Raw genomic sequence first — 16342 nt, forward strand, 5'->3', positions numbered from 1 at the left:
TGGGCATCCTTCCACTGTTGTTTGCATGATTATCTTCTTTAACCTTGAGTTCTCAGCTTTAATCTCACCTCCTCAGAGAAGCCTTTCCTGGTCACTCTAAAACTAGGTCATTTTCACTCCCTTAATTCTCTCATTGAGAGTGTGTCCTGTAGTATCTGTGACAACTTTATTTTATTTGTTGACTTGTTTTTGTTCTCTTTTCTGCTAGAAGGTAATCTCCATGAGGGCAGGAACCTTGTCTCTCTTGCTCACCATTGTATCACCAGCAGCTAATTTACCCAGTGTATGGCATATAGTAACCATTCAAATTTTGTTGAATGAATGAATGAATGATACTCAGTATAGCTACTCTGAAAATCTCATGTGGTGGTTAGACCTGAGTTCAAATTCTGGCCTTGTTGCTTCCAAGCTGATCCTGTTTTATCAGCTCTAAACAGAGGATATGAGCGCTAATACCTTCCCAACCCCGGTGGGGTTTTAAGGGACCTAACAAAGATGTTTTGTTTCTTTTTTTTTTAAGATTTATTTATTTTCATTTATTTTTGGCTGCATCGGGTCTTAGTTGCAGCGCATGGGCTCTTTGTAGCAGCACATAGACTTCTCTCCAGTTGTGGCGTGCAGGGTTTTTTTCTTTCTCTAGTTGTGGCACACAGGCTCCAGGGCGCGTGGGCTCTGTAGTTGGTGGCACATGAGCTCTAGTTGAGGTGCGCGAGCTCAGTAGTTGTGGTGCGCAGGCTTAGTTGCCCCGCAGCATGTGGGATCTTAGTTCCCTAACCAGGGATTGAACCTGCGTTCCCTGCCTTGTAAGGTGGATTCTTAACCACTGGACCACCAGGGAAGTCCCTTAAATGTGTTTATTTTATGTATCTATTTCTACAAATTGACTTATTTTAATGGCTCTGAATCCATATTCACCTCATAGTTTGCTTAGCTTTTCTCCAGTTGTTAGGCATTCTGTCATTCACTGTTACTATCTGTAGTGCTATAAATATCTGTATCAGTCACTTTTCCCCCTTCTGAGTTATTTCTTTGGGCTATATTCCCAAATGAATCAAAGAGCATAGACAGTTCAGTAAGTCTGCTCATTTAGATCATTACCTGATAAATGATGACACCTTAAAAATTATAAAAGTTCTGTGGATGTAATGGATGCTCTAGTGATCGTGTTATGATTGATTTTATTGTGACCTCCTCCCAGAGTTTATGAGTGTAACAAACGCTGCAAATGTGACCCAAACATGTGCACAAACCGGTTGGTTCAGCATGGACTGCAGGTTCGACTGCAGCTCTTCAAGACCCAGAACAAGGGCTGGGGTATCCGCTGCTTGGATGACATTGCCAAAGGCTCCTTTGTCTGTATTTATGCAGGTTGGTGATGAAATGAAAGGGTTGCTTTCTGGGGTTAGGACATGGTGGGACATTGAATCATAGACAAGTTGAACTTAAGAATGCTTAACATGTGAACTGGGGGAGGGGAAGCCAGGATTTTCTTCTATAAAGAACATGAGCGATGTGCCTGTCTGGGTGGATCAAGAAGGGACAAAAGTGCTTCAGGAGGATGAGAACAAAAAGGGATGAAATTGTGGACATGATGTTTCAGCAGAGAGACATGATAGTAGAGTCCAGTGTGTCATTTTTTCCCACATCACTCCACTCCACCCAGAGATTTAGCATAACTGAAGAACTCTCTTTTGGTAAACAAAGTAAAGAGGAAGAATGGGATGGCAGAAAGGGCAAGATTTAAAACTATAGTAAGTTCCCTTTACTCTCATAGTTAAGACACTAAGAAGGAGGTATCATCAAAGAGAAATGAGACACCATAATGGAGGCGATTTGACTCTCTTTGCTGGTGGGCTGGATATTGATGGAATGAACTTTATTCTTTCTAAAAGCACCTCATAACCCTAGAAGGTCTTTCTCTTCGTTCCCAGGCAAAATCCTGACAGATGACTTTGCCGACAAGGAGGGCCTGGAAATGGGTGATGAGTATTTTGCCAATCTGGACCATATCGAGAGCGTGGAGAACTTCAAGGAAGGATATGAGAGTGATGCCCCCTGTTCCTCTGACAGCAGTGGTGTAGACTTGAAGGACCAGGAAGATGGCAACAGCGGTACAGAGGACCCCGAAGAGTCCAATGACGATAGCTCAGATGATAACTTCTGTAAGGATGAGGACTTCAGCACCAGCTCGGTGTGGCGCAGCTATGCTACCCGGCGGCAGACCCGGGGCCAGAAGGAGAATGGATTGTCTGAGATGCCTTCCAAGGACTCTCGCCCCCCAGACCTTGGGCCCCCACGTGTTCCTGTCCCTCCATCGATCCCTGTAGGTGGCTGCAATCCACCTTCCTCTGAAGAGACACCCAAGAACAAAGTGGCCTCGTGGTTGAGCTGCAATAGTGTCAGTGAAGGTGGCTTTGCTGACTCTGATAGCCGTTCATCCTTCAAAACTAGTGAAGGTGGGGAAGGTCACGCTGGGGGAGGCAGAGGGGAGGCTGAGAAGGCTTCCACCTCAGGGCTGGGCTTCAAGGATGAGGGAGACATCAAGCAGCCCAAGAAAGAGGTAAGCAGTGGCAGGAAACTCTTGAGAATTGTGGCTTTTGTATAACTTTTTTGTGGTAACAATGTAGTCTCACCATGGGTCTTTTTTTTTTTTGGCCGTGCCCCGCGGCTTGCGGGATCTTCGTTCCCTGACCAGATATCAAACCTGTGCCCCCTGCAGTGGAAGCGTGGAGTTCTAACCACTGGACCGCCAGGGAATTCCCTCATGAGTCTTCACATGCAGATTATTTACTTGATGGATATTTCTGTGGCAAATCTGATTAACCTACCCCTAATACATTCCTAGTGTTGGTTTAAAGAACCAAATTATTTTAAAATCAGCCTGCTGGGGGGAAAGTATCTGATTTATTCCAAAGTGAAGGGTTTATAAGTAATTTTTTTAATTGCTATTTCAAGTTATCTACATCATTGCTTTCTTTTATTACAGTAGAATGATCTTACGTGAATTGTATAGTAGAATGATCTTACAAGAATTGATCGTACGTGTATTTTTAATGATGTTGAAATTTAGCACATTACAGGTGGTGAACTGTCCCTTGTCCTCGTAAGATTCTGCCCATGGTGTTTTCCGTGTACATTAATGCCCTATTGTTGGGAAGGGTTAAAGACCCCTCCCAGGGGGGCTTTCTGATGAGAATGATTGTTACTCTTAACTTGCAGAGTAATTTCTTCACACACACCCCACTTTAGATAGTGTACCTCTTACTGGCTAATGTCTTTGGAGGTCATTTGAGGTGAAGTCTGTCATCGTTGGGTTTGTTATCCAGGACCATGAAAACATTTAACCCTTCACTTGCTCTCTTTTCCAGGACCCTGATGACCGAAACAAGATGTCAATGTAAGTGCCTCTCTCTTTGACCTTTTTCCAAGTCTACCTTCTCTAAAGCCTACAGAAGTAGCCTAAGAAACAGCCAGTAACCTGACCCCTCTCATGTCTTCCTCTCCCATCAGAGTTACTGAAAGCTCTCGAAATTATGGTTACAATCCTTGTCCCGTGAAGGCTGAAGGACTTCGCCGCCCACCAAGTAAGACTAGCATGCATCAGAGCCGACGACTCATGGCCTCTGCTCAGTCAAACCCTGACGTAAGTGACCTTTCTCAAGCTGTACCTTACCCAGCCTTCTGTTTTATTCAGAGTCTGAGTAAAGGAACATTCTCACCTCATCAAGTCTGTCACCATAATTACTGTTACATATCTTATTTCTCTGCCTTGACTTCCTGCCTCATTTTCCTTCACCCAGCATCTAATCTTGCTGTAGTCTGAGCCCCTTTCTGCGTAACCATAGGTAAAAGCAGGGATTCAAAAGGGCCCTCTCCATTTACCCTTATTCCTTCTTTTCACCCTTCCACTTCCCCAGGACATCCTGACACTGTCCAGCAGCACAGAAAGTGAGGGGGAAAGTGGGACCAGCCGAAAGCCCACTGCTGGTCAGACTTCAGCCACCGCCGTTGACAGTGATGATATCCAGACCATCTCCTCTGGCTCTGAAGGCGATGACTTTGAGGACAAGAAGAACATGTCTGGTAGTCTGGAAGAATTTGGGGGGTAGTAGGAAAGAACCAGTTGGAGGGAAAATTCAGATCCTGAGAGTTGAAGCATCTCTGGGAGGACTCCCTGACTCCCACCTAAACTGTTAATATCAATGTTTGACACATCCCTTCCCTCTCTTCTTCCCAGTTCCCTACTCTTTTCCCTCAGCTCCTTTATCCAGCAGATCTAATCCTGCTTGAAAAAAATGCCACCTAGGCTCTTTGCCTCAGAGTCCCAGCTTATTGGTATTCCTGAGCTGCCCTGGGTGGGATAAAAATGGAAGTAGAATGTCCAGTCATGAGGCAGGACAGGCCTAACCCCATTCTCCTTCCTGTCCAGGTCCAATGAAGCGCCAAGTGGCAGTAAAATCAACCCGGGGTTTTGCTCTTAAATCAACCCATGGGATTGCCATTAAATCAACCAACATGGCATCCGTGGAAAAGGGGGAGAGTGCACCTGTTCGTAAGAACACACGCCAGTTCTACGATGGGGAGGAGTCTTGCTACATCATCGATGCCAAGCTTGAAGGCAACCTGGGCCGCTACCTCAACGTGAGACCCCTTTCCCTCACCTGTATGTGCTGATAATCCCATGGTCCTCACATTTCTAGTTCTTCTAACACAACTATATAAACCCACCTTTTCTTGTTATAAATTCTTGATCTCAAAGGATCTTTCAAAACTTCTCTGTTGTGATGGGGAGGATCAAATGGCATTGTTTTCATCCAACTCTCACTCACCCCACAAAGCCAGATTCTGTTTCCTTAGTTCTTATTTGAATCTGTCCTTAACCCTATAGCACAGCTGCAGCCCCAACCTGTTTGTCCAGAATGTCTTCGTGGATACTCATGATCTTCGCTTCCCGTGGGTGGCCTTCTTTGCCAGCAAGTAAGAGGGAGTCAGGGAAGGGGATGGTTGGGTAGGAAAAGAAGCCCAAGGTTGGGGAGGGGCAAGGACTATAGAAATTTGAAGGGCCGCTCCTCCATCTGTGATCCAGCGCCACCTGCATGCTCAGTCACCCCAGGTGCCTGGGTTATCTGCTGTTTCACCACACTCCTTCCTTTTCTTCCTCTTCAGGAGAATCCGGGCTGGGACAGAACTCACCTGGGACTACAACTACGAGGTGGGCAGCGTGGAGGGCAAGGAGCTGCTTTGCTGCTGTGGGGCCATCGAATGCAGAGGGCGTCTTCTTTAGAGGACAGCCTTCTTCCTAACCTTCCCAACCCTTCCTGAACTGCCCTTTCCTCAGGAACTGGGTCTTCCTGCCTGATGAATTCTGACCCCCAAGTCTCTAGTCTGGCTACTCCCCCAGCTCCTAGTAGATAGAAATGGGGGTTCTGGATCAGGAGACCCCTTCCACTGTGGTGCTAGCAGGCAGGGCCCCTCCCCACCTCCTGAGGCATAGAGGTGGGAGACGTCACCACTCTAACCTGGGCCTGACATCCCTTCAGTCCTCCTGTTGCTCACCCCTCCCATTCCTACGTTTGTTCACGTGTTCATGCTTCTAACAGACTTTATTCCTAGAATGAGGGCTGTGTATTTTATTATCCCTGGTTTGTATTGTTTCTTGAAAGTCTTTTAACAAGATGTTAAAACTAAGATTGTGATTTGATTTCTCTCCCTCAGCTCCCAATTCTGGGTCTTTTGATGAAAGATCTGTTTTGCCCCCATCCTTCCCAGTGGGCAGCTGTCATTAATCTTGACCTTTCTCTACTTTTGCTTTTTCTTACTTGCCATCTGAAATTTTTAAATGTTACATAACTGTGAGGAAGGCATGAGGAAGACTACCTTAGTTTATTTAGTTGATCCCTCTTCTCAGTTCTTAAGAGTCTCAAACACTTGTTGCCATGTTTTACTTAATCTTTAATATATTTTAATTAAAAAAACCATTAACAGTACATTTTGGTCTGAAGTGGTCCCTCTGCTGAAATGCCAGGCGCTAGCTGTAATTCTGGCTTTAAAACCAAAACCCCAAATGTTTAATAAATAAAAATTAGAACTAGTTGCCATTCTATTCCAAACCAGCTAGCCTAGGGAAAGAGGCCAGAGAAAGGAGGCAGTAAGGTCTTGGACCTGTGACTACAGGGACAGCTGGCAGAGAAGTAACAAAAGACTGTCTGAACAGTCCCCATTGTGGCCCCCACTTTTTGGCAGAGGTAGGATAAGGGTCATGTGCACCCTCCTACGCTCAGTTCATTTGTATCTTAGGAGGGAAAAAGTTAAAAGCTCAGCTTTGGTTTCTGGTCCAAGTTAGGGAGATTAGAAAGGTAAGCCTTGGTCCAACTTTGGCAGAATGAGGCCCACGGGTGGGACAGTAAGGCACGACCCTGGCTTTGGAGGTCCGGGAGTCAAAGGCAGACAGCTAGGGCCAGATTCTGAAGAATAAGGAATGTGAGTTGTGACACCCACCCCCGGAGCTGAGGAAAGGTCTCGAAAGCAATAGAAAGGACAACTTGGAAAGTAGAGAGGAAAATAAGACCATCCCCCCCTCTAACAAGGATATAACCAGCCTCCCCTTCCCTGGGGATAGGCTGGTTAGCATTTGGTTTAAAGGCAACTGGGTGAAAAAGCAGCAGGGGTGGGGGCACAGAGAACACCCTCCTCTTGCTTTCTCCTTTCTCCCCAGAACTTCAGGCGACCCTGTGGGGAGAGTGGGGTAGTTCCTTGGCTTTATGCTTTAATCTGAGGGGCAGCAGGGACAACGGTTCAGTCATTCTTACGATGGTTGTTATTGAGGATGGGGTGGCCGTTGGCTAGGGGCCGGCTCTTTGCTCCTCCCCCAGCTGCAGCCTCCTCCCCCTCTGAGCTCTCTGTTTCTTCCCGGTCACTGCGTTCATCTTCTACCAGCTGTGGAAAGGGATGGGAAGGGTTACAAACCCCTAAGGACTGCCTCTCTCCGTAGGCTTTTTCCAGCTACACCCAGGGCCCCACAGTAGTTTTTAGAGGGTTGCTGATACGGGAAGGGAATTTGGGCAGTACTAGAGTTGAGGGGAGTAGGGCCTACACAATGGGGACAGAAGCTTCACCTTTCCAGTTATGAACTTGTGGGCCATGCGCAAAATGAGGTAGGCCCAGAAGATATGCAGCAGCTGTAGCACTCCCATCATGAAATTGAAGAAGTAATAGCCAAAGAAGGCAGGATAGAGCTCCAGTGGGTACACCAGGGTGCAGTGCAGGATCCTTGGGATGAAAAGGGAGAGACAAGAACCGTGAACACAGAAACGAAGGGATTAAGATGGAGGATTGAAAATGTGGGTGCGGAGCAGGGAGACTCCTGATTTCTTGAAAACAGGACTATAGTGTGGCCTCCTACTCACCAGAAGGGCAGGATGACCAGTCGGGTGATGATGAAGACAATGGCGAAGACGATGAAGATGTTGTTGCAGGTGTTTTTCCATCCCGCATAGTTAAACATCTTGGCTGACTGTGTAGATAGCCCCCATCCATCATGAGCTCCCGACTCTCCCGTATACGTTCATATGTACGCCCCAGTTACCACACTGGCTCTGTGCCCCCAGCTTCTTGATCCCAGGAACATCCACCCCCCCCAACCACTAGCCCCCCACCCCCACCCCACCGAAAATGGATAGAGGGACAGAAGAACCTGCACCAGGGTCTCTAGGCTTGAAGAAATGCCCAGAAATCCTGACCTCTAACAGGTAGTCAGAAGAGTCATGCAGAGCCATGATAAGAGTCCCTGCTCGGACGTAACTGGCAAACCAGGAGAAGCTAATGAGGATGATGGTGGCCACGTGGTGGATGATCTGTTCCTTGAAATCCTGTAGAAAAGATGCAGCCTCCAGAGGACCTTTTCCTGGTCCCTAGCCTCCATTCTTCCTCCCCTCACCTTTAATTCTACTTATCCCACAACTCCATCCAAAGCACCCAGAAGTCAAAGGGGAGGCTATTCATCCCAGGGCTTCATTTTGGCTCCTAGGCTTAACGGCACAGCCCCTTGACCCACCTTTCGCTTGACATCAGAAGCAATGCTGAAGAGCAGGGACCAGTAGAAAGACAGTTCAATCATGTAGTACCAATACTGGGAAGGGATGAGGCTCTGGGAGAGGGGAGAGAAAAGAGGAAGGTAAGGGACCCCAGAGCAACTGGACTCAAGGGTCTCACCTCTCCAAACCCAGCCCTCCCAGAACCTGAGGTTATGTTTAGCACCATGACTCCAGTCCTTTCTGTCACATGTTCCGAGATCATCTCTTCACATGAATGTGTATGTCCTAATCCTATCCTACACTGGTTCTCTTAATCACCCCGTGTAAGGAATCAGGACCCATCTCGTACCTGTATGGGATATCCCTCCCAAACTTTCCTCATGTCATAGAACCAGGGTTTCTGCAGAGAGATGGTGAGAGGTTAAAGGAGGAAGGACCCAAATTCTGTGGCCTCATCCCACCTTGCCAGAGAATCTACTCCCACCTCCCAGGAATCCCCACTCACGTCTACAATGACAGCCATGCCGGCAATGAAAGCAATCAGGTAAAACGTAAATCTCCAGCTGGAAGAGGAAGCAGAAATAGCTAGGAGAGAGGGGTGGGAGAATGGCACAGCCCTCCAACCAACCCCCAAGTACCTCCCTCCAGATACCCTCTCACGGATATTAATAACCAAATTTCCCTCCTCAGCCGGGTATAATCTCCCTGCATACAGCTATGACCCACCCCTCCCAGCAAAATACATCAGACCTTCCTCTGCCACCCAGTTTCTCTTGCTCCAACCTCCCCTACCTTGCTTCTCGGAACTTCTTGAGGAGACTGGGCCGGTCCTGGTTGCGGCGGCGGCGGAACCAGCGCTCTACCTGGCGGCCAGAGAGCCCGCTCTGCCGTGACAGAAGCTCTACCTCTGCCTGAGTGTAGTGAAGAAGCCCATTACACTCCGCTTCAGAACTCAGCAGCACCCCACCCTCTGCCAGTAATGACCCAAGTTGCCCCCACTGCCTTCCCATCTCTTCCGCCACCAGAGCTGGCATCCCAACCCTATCTCCTCCTCACTCCCCACCAGAACTCTTAACTCCCAGAACAGGGTCTGCAGCTCATACCTGTTTGGGCTGCTTGCCACTGGTCAGGTAGAAATGCTCCAAAGTGGGGTTGAGAGGTGCCCGCAGCCGAGTTTTCTCTTTTACATTCAGGAGGGCAGCCAGTGGTGTAGCCACGTAACTGGGGAAGGGATATGAGTGAGGACCGTCGGGATCTCTTGAAGCACCTCAGTCTCCTGGTAGCCCCTAAGCTAGGGGGCTGGCGGGGTGGGACTGCAAGCTCAGACAACTTTATCCTGGGCCTCAGTTTCCCGGCAACCCCCTCTCTGGCTGCCTTGGGCTGCCCATAGCTGACAAAGCTGCCTGTGTTCACTAGCGACCAGGCGGGTGGAGGGTGAGAACAAATAACCATTGAAGGAAAGGGCCTGGGGGTGCTGAGCCCTCAGAAAGACAATGCTGCCTTCAGTGGGGGGCACACAGTAGGCAGGGACCTGGGTGGTGAGAACACCAGGGTCCAGGACCAATTAAACAGCAAGAGACAAACTTGAAGTACAAGAAACTGTGTGGCTGGCAGCCAGGGAAGGCATAGGGGTATGTTGGTATGCTCACAGCTCAAAGAAGTATCGAATGATGAGGAAGAGCAAGGCCAGGGGTAGAGTGATATAGAGGTCTGAGGCTTTGGCGTAGACACGTCCATCTCGGTCTTCTAGATCAGCCCAGGTTAAGTTCACAGGGAGCCACAGCCGTTCCCACCAGAAGTAGTCATATAAGGTCTGGAGCATCCTGAGTGAGGAAGGGGAAGGTAGAGGGCGTCAAAGCAGGCAGCAGTGCAGGCAGAGACAGATGAAAATTTCAGTGTTAACAGAAAGAGCAGGGGCAAAGACTCAGGCCCTGGGTTTTGGTCCTGGCCGTGTGGACAACTCAGTTTCCCCATCCGAAATATGGTGGCTTTCCAGTTCTAACATTTACTATGCACATCAACCAAAGGTGATGCTAACACCCCGTAGAAGTCCTGATTCCCTAGACTTAAGAATCTTGGGGTCTCTCCATCATTTTGCTATCCTCATGTGGAGGACAGGCGGGATCTGGCCCTAGAAGCTGTAGCCAACAATCTTAACTAAAGTCAGAGGCATCCTCCCTTCCCCGCACTCTCCAGCCTCCCCCTAGTGCCCCCAAGCAACCCATAACTGGAAGCTTCCTTGCCAGGGAAGCCCAAGAAAGGATTGCAGGGTTGGGGCAAACCCTTCCTCCTCCTTCCCTATAACCCACTGAGGCAGCAGGTCTTAGGGAAAATTAAGAGGCCTGAGTAAAGCAAAATTATGCTCCCAAAGAATGCTGAGCTCCAGGACAATCAATGGACATCAAAATATTGCACACAAGATTAATACCCCATGCCAAGCCATCCAGTTCCTAAACATAAGGCAGAAGAGCCCTATCTGAAGCCTATCCTCAGAAACAAAATGAAGACAAGGCTTCAGGGAGTCAGGAATTGGGGGACAGAGAGTCGAGACAGCAGACTAAGACAGCTGGTAGAATTAGGAGCTATTTCTTATTAAGGCTCATCTAGAAAATAAAATACTAGTCTGCGTGGGGAACACCCATCACAAATACCCTCAGCTAGGAAAGAGCTGCTGCTTTCCCCCGCCTCCCCCCTTTCCTCCACTGAAAGAGAAAGGATCTACAGGGTGTTAGTGACTACTTGAATACCTGAATGAAGAAGGGAATGATCTGGGGCCCAAGCGGGGACAGCAGCTGCTTGGAGCTGAGAGAAGCAGCTAGATGATCCTGAAGAGACAGTGATGCTGGGACCACACAACACCTGGCAGTCCTGGGACTCAGCAGTGAACCCAGTAGTTTGACAAGGGCAAATCTGCCAGGCTCCCGACCCCTCGTCCTCCCAGGAGGGAGGCTCGGTGGGTGGTATCCAGGCTGGCCTTGAGACTAAAAGCTGACACAGAAGGAAGGTGTCAGGGAGGAAAGAGAGTTGGGAGATTGTTCTCTGCTGTGAACTGGAGACCAATTGGTGCCGCTCTCCAGCTGAAGGCTGATCATATCACAGCTGAGCTGGGCTGTTCCTCTGACGGCTCCGCCCCCACCCACCACAGAAGCACTTGCGAAATCCCTCTCAGCCTGTCACGGGTCTGTATTCCAGCTCAAGGACTTTACCCTCTTGTCCCCACTCCTGGTCACTGCTCTCTCGTAGGTCAGCACCGACAGTAAAGGAGCTTCAGCTCCACCCGCCCCCAGCAACACACACACACACACACACACACACACACATATACTCCAGGCCTCAGCTCCTGAGGGTACTGCCCCTTCCCCCTCCACCTCAGCCAGAAGAAATACTTAATTAAAGAGATGGAAGCCTTTTGAACTGAACAAAATTAAAACACAATTATCCACAGTAGAACTCTCCCCACGCAACCAGGCGTGCGCACACACACCCTTCTCCTGGAGAGAAGTTGTAAAAAATTTAGTCGAGAAGGGACAAGGCAGAATGCCTTGATGTGGTGGCACACCTCTGGCTCTTCTTTTCCAACTTTTTTGCTTAGCTTGATTGGAGGTGAGGAAATAGACCTGCCCCAGTCACCTACCTCACTGCTATATCTCTTGGAGCCCAACTTCTCCTGCACTGAGGTTTAAAGCCAAGGGCACTGTCAGGCCTAGAAATTGGGTCCCATCCCTGACCCGGTTTTCGGTCAGTGGAAACCGGCAGGGAAGTTTCTCTCATCACAGATATTTTGAGGATTAAAGATTCAGAGGGCTGGCTGGGGTCCTGGAGGGTATGAGTGGAGCCCCTCTCACTGATTCCTGGGGTCCAGGAATGTCTTATGCCAGTCTGATCCCTACAAAGAAGGTGAGGAGCTGGGGAAGTAGGCAGAGGGTCAGAGAGAGGTCAAGGGCAAGCGCCTGGACAAGATCTCAACCCCAGCACAAGACAGCACCTGTCCCCTTCCTGCTCCAAGCAAGGAGAGTGGAAGATGGTGTGAGCAGGAGGGCATGATGTGTCAGGAGTTCAGAGAGGCAGATTCTGAACGAGGGCTCTCTCACACGTGGGTTTCAGGCTGTCTGTGACCATAGCCCTCCCTTGCCACCCAGTACTTCCATTAGCAGAGGAGCAACTGCCCCAGCCCTGCCCGTCACCCCCCAGGGCCTAGCCCAGCAGGGAGAGGCACCAGATTCAGCAGGGTCAGGACTTCTGACTCCATGTGAGGGGGAAGGGAAGACAACAGGGGCTCCCAGCCGGCCTCATTTACACTTCCCCACAGAACCAATCAGTCTGCTCCCAGTGGCATCCCTGGCACACCCAGCCAAGTAAAGGGATCCCACAAACAAAAAGCTGGGTCAAGAAAAGGGGATGTTCCCTCAGGATAGGGAGACAACCCTGCTTTTCTGGGTCACGTTACTTAATCTCCTGGTGGAGAAAATCACACCTATAGATATTTTTCCACTTATAGAATTTACTCCCACACACACGACAAGACAATAGGGTGTGTGTGTATCTCTCTGTCTCTCTCTCTCTCACAGACACACATTCTGCCCCAGAGACCCAGACACCACTTTCTGAGGCACAGGCTGGAGAGGGGCCAGCAGAGCGGGGATTTCGTGGGCACTGGATTACCAGCAACTTGAACAGGGCTCCGCCCAGCCCCCAACTTTTGCCCCAACTCTGACTGACCTATCCCAGACCCTCACCAATGGATGAAAAGGGGCAGAAAGTCCCCATGGGGGCTTGTAGACCCAGCTGGCTAGGAGGGCAGAAGTTTGAGTCTGGGACGAAGGGATCTCACAGACTCAATGTGATAACGGTCCCAGCAGCTCTCAGGTTGGAGGAATAATTGAGGAAAATATAACAGGATCAGTAAGTAAGGGAAGAGAGAGTGACAAAGAGAGGGTCCCACAGACTCCCAGCTTCCACTGAAGCCTGAGGGACTACAAAAAAGAAGTGAAAGAGGACCTGAATAGTCCTCCTTGTTGAAAACTTTTTCAGGGAGCGACAGCAGGTCATGAACTAGAAGGCAGTGAGCAATGGATGAAGCCAAGAAGAGGTGTGTCATTGCTCCAGGCTGCAGTATAGGTCCCCAAATTTTCGTTTTTCTGGGCTGCCCCACCAGAGGCCCCAACACACCCAAATACTGCATGAGACTACAGCCCCCAGGGGCAGGTGGAAGAGGAAGACGGGGGGTGGGAGGGGGTGTGTGCAGAAGGCACAGTAAAGGATCAGCCAGCCTGTGGCCAGTGACAGGGGAAAGTGGCCCTCCTTCCCAGGGGGAAAGCTGGCCAGAGGCCCCAGTGAAGGGAGTGGATTGTGGGGTATCACGGCAGACAAGGAACTCTCTCTCTTCAAAACAGAGGGTGTGCAGGTCACTGTATGGTTAGGGCCAGGCCCAGCGGGAGGAGGCTGCAGACAAGCCCTTACCCTTAGGAGTCCCATCACAAGCACTGTCAGCCACCCACATCGGGCCCAGTCACCTCGACTCTGGTACGGGACAGCAACCCTTCCAACACAGATGTGGGAGGGATTGATCGCCTGCTGGAAGCCTTCCCTGATTCAATTCTCTGGAAAGAGGGGCTCAATCCATTGCTCAGGATCCTCAGAACCCCCTGCTTCCTGGACCTGGCTACTCAGGTGACAGACCAGATTTTGATGCCAAGAACCTGGCTTGGGAAGTGAACCCCTAAGCTGAGGCCAAAGACTATAATCACACACATGCAATTAACCTACTCACCAGAGAGCTTCCGGGCCAAAAATTAGCCAGGAGGTGAGGCCCAGAAAACCAGTTTCACCAGCAGCTCCCACCGACCGCAGCCCCACACACCCCATAACGGTATAAGAGCCTTAGCCTTGGGGGGCCGGGATAGACACTCAGAGCCGCACCTTCCTGTTTCCCGTTAAGCACATGGACGCTCTGACCTCCCTCCCGGAGTGGGCACAGTGAACCGGTAAGAAAAAGCAAGACCCTCCACTCTCCTCCCACTCTATAGCCACGGGACCCTCCGGGCCAGGGGCCACGCCGCGGGCCCGCAGCCAGGCAGGGGGCTCTCATGCAAGTGGTCACCGGAGCTGCCTACTCCGCGACAAAGGGGCGCCTGGGGCTCGGCTGTCCGCGAGCAGCCCCGCGTCCCCACCTCCCGGCCCCTACCTGTTGCCCAGGAGGGCTCCTCCGGGCTCGGGGCGGCGCGCCCGGGGACGCCCAGGCGCACGGCCAGCCTGCCCTCGGACGGCGCTGGGGGCCCGGCCGCTCCCGCGAGGCGCTCCGGCCCGCCCTCCCCCAGGCCCGCCGCCATGAGCGCGCCCGGCAGAGGCCCCGAGCCAGCTGCGGCGCCCCGCGCCCGGGCCCCTCTCCCCTCCTCGGCCCGCTGCCTTCCCCGCCGGCCCTGTCCGTGGAGCCGCGTCCTCGCGGGCCCCCAGTTCTCCCAACTTTTTCCGCGCCGCGTCCCGCCCCACCCCTGCGCGCGGCGCCTCGGGGTCCCGGGAGGCCGTCCCGACTCACTCGGCGGCGGCGGCAGCGGCGGCAGCGGCGTCGCGGAGCTGGCCGGGCCGGGAGCCGCTGCTCCGTCTCTCCTCTCGTCCGAGCTCCGGGCCCCCTCCGGCCTGGCTCCGCTCACTCCTCTCCTCCCCCTTCCGCCCGCCCGCCCCCCCGCCTCCCCGCCTGCCAGCTCCCTCCCTCCTCCCCCTTCCGCCCGCCCGCCTGCCCGCTCCCTCCCTCCTCCCTCCTCCCTCCTCCCTCCTCCTCCCCCCGCCCGCCGAGCCTAGCCGAGCTGAGAGCGAGCCCAGGCAGCCCGGGTAAGAAAGGCCGCGAGCAACACAGGAGCCGGGAGACTGGGCGTGGGCCTGCGGCCCGGCGACGAAAGGGGAAAGGAGGGCGGGCGGCGGGACCGGGGCCTCGGCGCGGGACAGCCGCGCCCAGCCCCCGCCGCCTGCCACCGCCCCCTTCCCGGCCCGCGGCCCGGGGCGGGCGGCGGAGCCCGAGGCGCGGACCCGAGCCCTCGCGGCGCCCGGCCGGCGGCCTAGCCCAGTAGAATCACCGCACTGGGGGAGAAGTCCCCGATGAGGGCGGGCAGTGTGGGGACTCTCCCAGTCTCTCCGTTAGAGGTGCGCTGTAGTCCCGGGCACCCTGGGACAGACCCGCGAGGTACCCGGGGATCGGGGCGCGGAGCGGTCGGGCCGCTGCACCACTCCGCCCGCCCCCAACTGAGGTCCTCGACCTCCGCCCGGCTGCGGCCCCCAATTCTCTGCCCGACCGATTGCCACACTTCCCCCCTCCAGCCCCACTGGGCAGCGGAGGGAGGGGGGCTCCCCGGCTCCCGGCCGGCACAGCCTCTGCGAATCCATCCCAAGTGCCGCGCGCCGAGGCCGAGCACCTCTCCAGGGCCGACCCAGGCTGCGGACCCTCGAGAATCGGCTGCCCTTCCCAGCGCAGAGCCTGCGACCCCTAGGGCGTCCCCCACCCAAGACCTGCCTTAAAACTCACAGCGTTTCCACCCAAGTGCTGTAAAACCTACCCCCAGTGGCACACATAACCTACAGTAGCGGACTCTGAAGGAGCCAAACCCCAACTTTTGTTGTGTAAAATGTATTTGAGTTTTAAATCTAGACCACGTTTATCCGTATTCAAAGTCATGTTTTAAAATGTTTTTCCCTTGGACTGGTAAAACTGATGTTTCATGAAGAGGCAACATGTTTATCCTAGAAAACTGGCCTTGATTCCTAATGAGGACAGAGTGTGACTAAGATGTGTTTGAGGGTTTGTTTAGAGAGAGAGCCCGCCTAGTAGAGGTAACTTATTTTTTTACCTTAATGAAATGGCATTTTTATACTGTCACCGTTAGAACCTGTGACAGTAGCTTGTTTCATGGTTTATCTAGACAAGTTCAGGTGCTTTGACAGTTCTCTTAGGAAAGAATGTGACCTCCCACTAATCCAGTTTGAGAGCTTGGCCCTCGCTTAAGACGCTATCTGGAGAGGTAGAGAGGCAGAGGCTGACTGACTTACAAACTTTTCCTTTGCTCTTTGCAGTGGGACCCCCGGCCCAGGCCTACATTGGGGAAATGAGACTTGGTCCACCCCCTGGCCCCTGGCCCCTCGCCCCCTGAACCGGTACCCAGGGGACTCTCCAGCCTTTTTTCAGCCCCAGACGTGCCTGATTTTCCAGTTCCCAGCAACCCCTCCAGCCCTTAATTTCTTTGCCCCAGGCTGAACTTTATTAGCATATCATATCTTTCTACCCCCCCTTCCTTTGCCTTCCAATTCCTAAGTCCCCTCTA

General features: G+C 52.0%; 2 protein-coding genes across 11 annotated transcripts in view; one reads left to right on the plus strand and one right to left on the minus strand.

The window, feature by feature from the left end:
- Positions 1-5987, plus strand: part of SETDB1 (SET domain bifurcated histone lysine methyltransferase 1) — a 30606-nt gene extending 24619 nt beyond the window's left edge. For 5 of the 9 annotated variants that reach the window (XM_036856804.1, XM_036856796.1, XM_036856812.1 and 2 more), the window contains exons 15-22: positions 1199-1368; positions 1932-2560; positions 3369-3397; positions 3511-3643; positions 3918-4083; positions 4430-4641; positions 4889-4977; positions 5167-5284. In XM_036856804.1, the coding sequence (XP_036712699.1) occupies positions 1199-1368; positions 1932-2560; positions 3369-3397; positions 3511-3643; positions 3918-4083; positions 4430-4641; positions 4889-4977; positions 5167-5284 (1546 nt within the window). Of the gene's footprint in view, positions 1-1198; positions 1369-1931; positions 2561-3368; positions 3398-3510; positions 3644-3917; positions 4084-4429; positions 4642-4888; positions 4978-5166 lie in introns of all 9 variants that reach the window. The other 4 variants (XM_036856836.1, XM_036856845.1, XM_036856853.1 and 1 more) reach the window with 2 other exon arrangements.
- On the minus strand, positions 5936-14682 carry CERS2 (ceramide synthase 2). 2 transcript variants are annotated; one of them, XM_036856863.1, is made up of 11 exons: positions 14569-14682; positions 9683-9856; positions 9137-9254; positions 8826-8944; positions 8539-8596; positions 8383-8433; positions 8054-8146; positions 7740-7868; positions 7407-7513; positions 7116-7269; positions 5936-6936 (listed from the first exon to the last, which is right to left on the minus strand). In XM_036856863.1, exons 2-11 carry the CDS (start codon positions 9853-9855, stop codon positions 6796-6798), a joined length of 1143 nt encoding a protein of 380 aa, XP_036712758.1. In that variant the 5' UTR covers position 9856; positions 14569-14682; the 3' UTR covers positions 5936-6795. The 2 variants fall into 2 exon arrangements, with proteins under 2 accessions (XP_036712758.1, XP_036712767.1); XM_036856872.1 differs by lacking the exon at positions 8383-8433 and having other exon boundaries at positions 6747-6936.
- Between the last annotated feature and the right edge of the window lie 1660 nt (positions 14683-16342).

The sequence above is a fragment of the Balaenoptera musculus genome, chromosome 1 (assembly GCF_009873245.2).
Source record: "Balaenoptera musculus isolate JJ_BM4_2016_0621 chromosome 1, mBalMus1.pri.v3, whole genome shotgun sequence".
Classification (NCBI taxonomy): domain Eukaryota; kingdom Metazoa; phylum Chordata; class Mammalia; order Artiodactyla; family Balaenopteridae; genus Balaenoptera; species Balaenoptera musculus.

What these genes read in the sequence shown, in the direction of transcription:
- CERS2 (XM_036856863.1), bottom strand. Translation starts at nt 9,855, where the DNA reads ATGCTCCAGACCTTATATGACTACTTCTGGTGGGAACGGCTGTGGCTC. An exon ending in ATTCGATACTTCTTTGAGCT is followed by an intron (nt 9,255 to 9,682) that starts GTGAGCATACCA and finishes TCCCTTCCCCAG; the next exon opens with TTACGTGGCTACACCACTGG. An exon ending in GGGAGGGATATCCCATACAG is followed by an intron (nt 8,147 to 8,382) that starts GTACGAGATGGG and finishes CCCCTCTCCCAG; the next exon opens with AGCCTCATCCCTTCCCAGTA.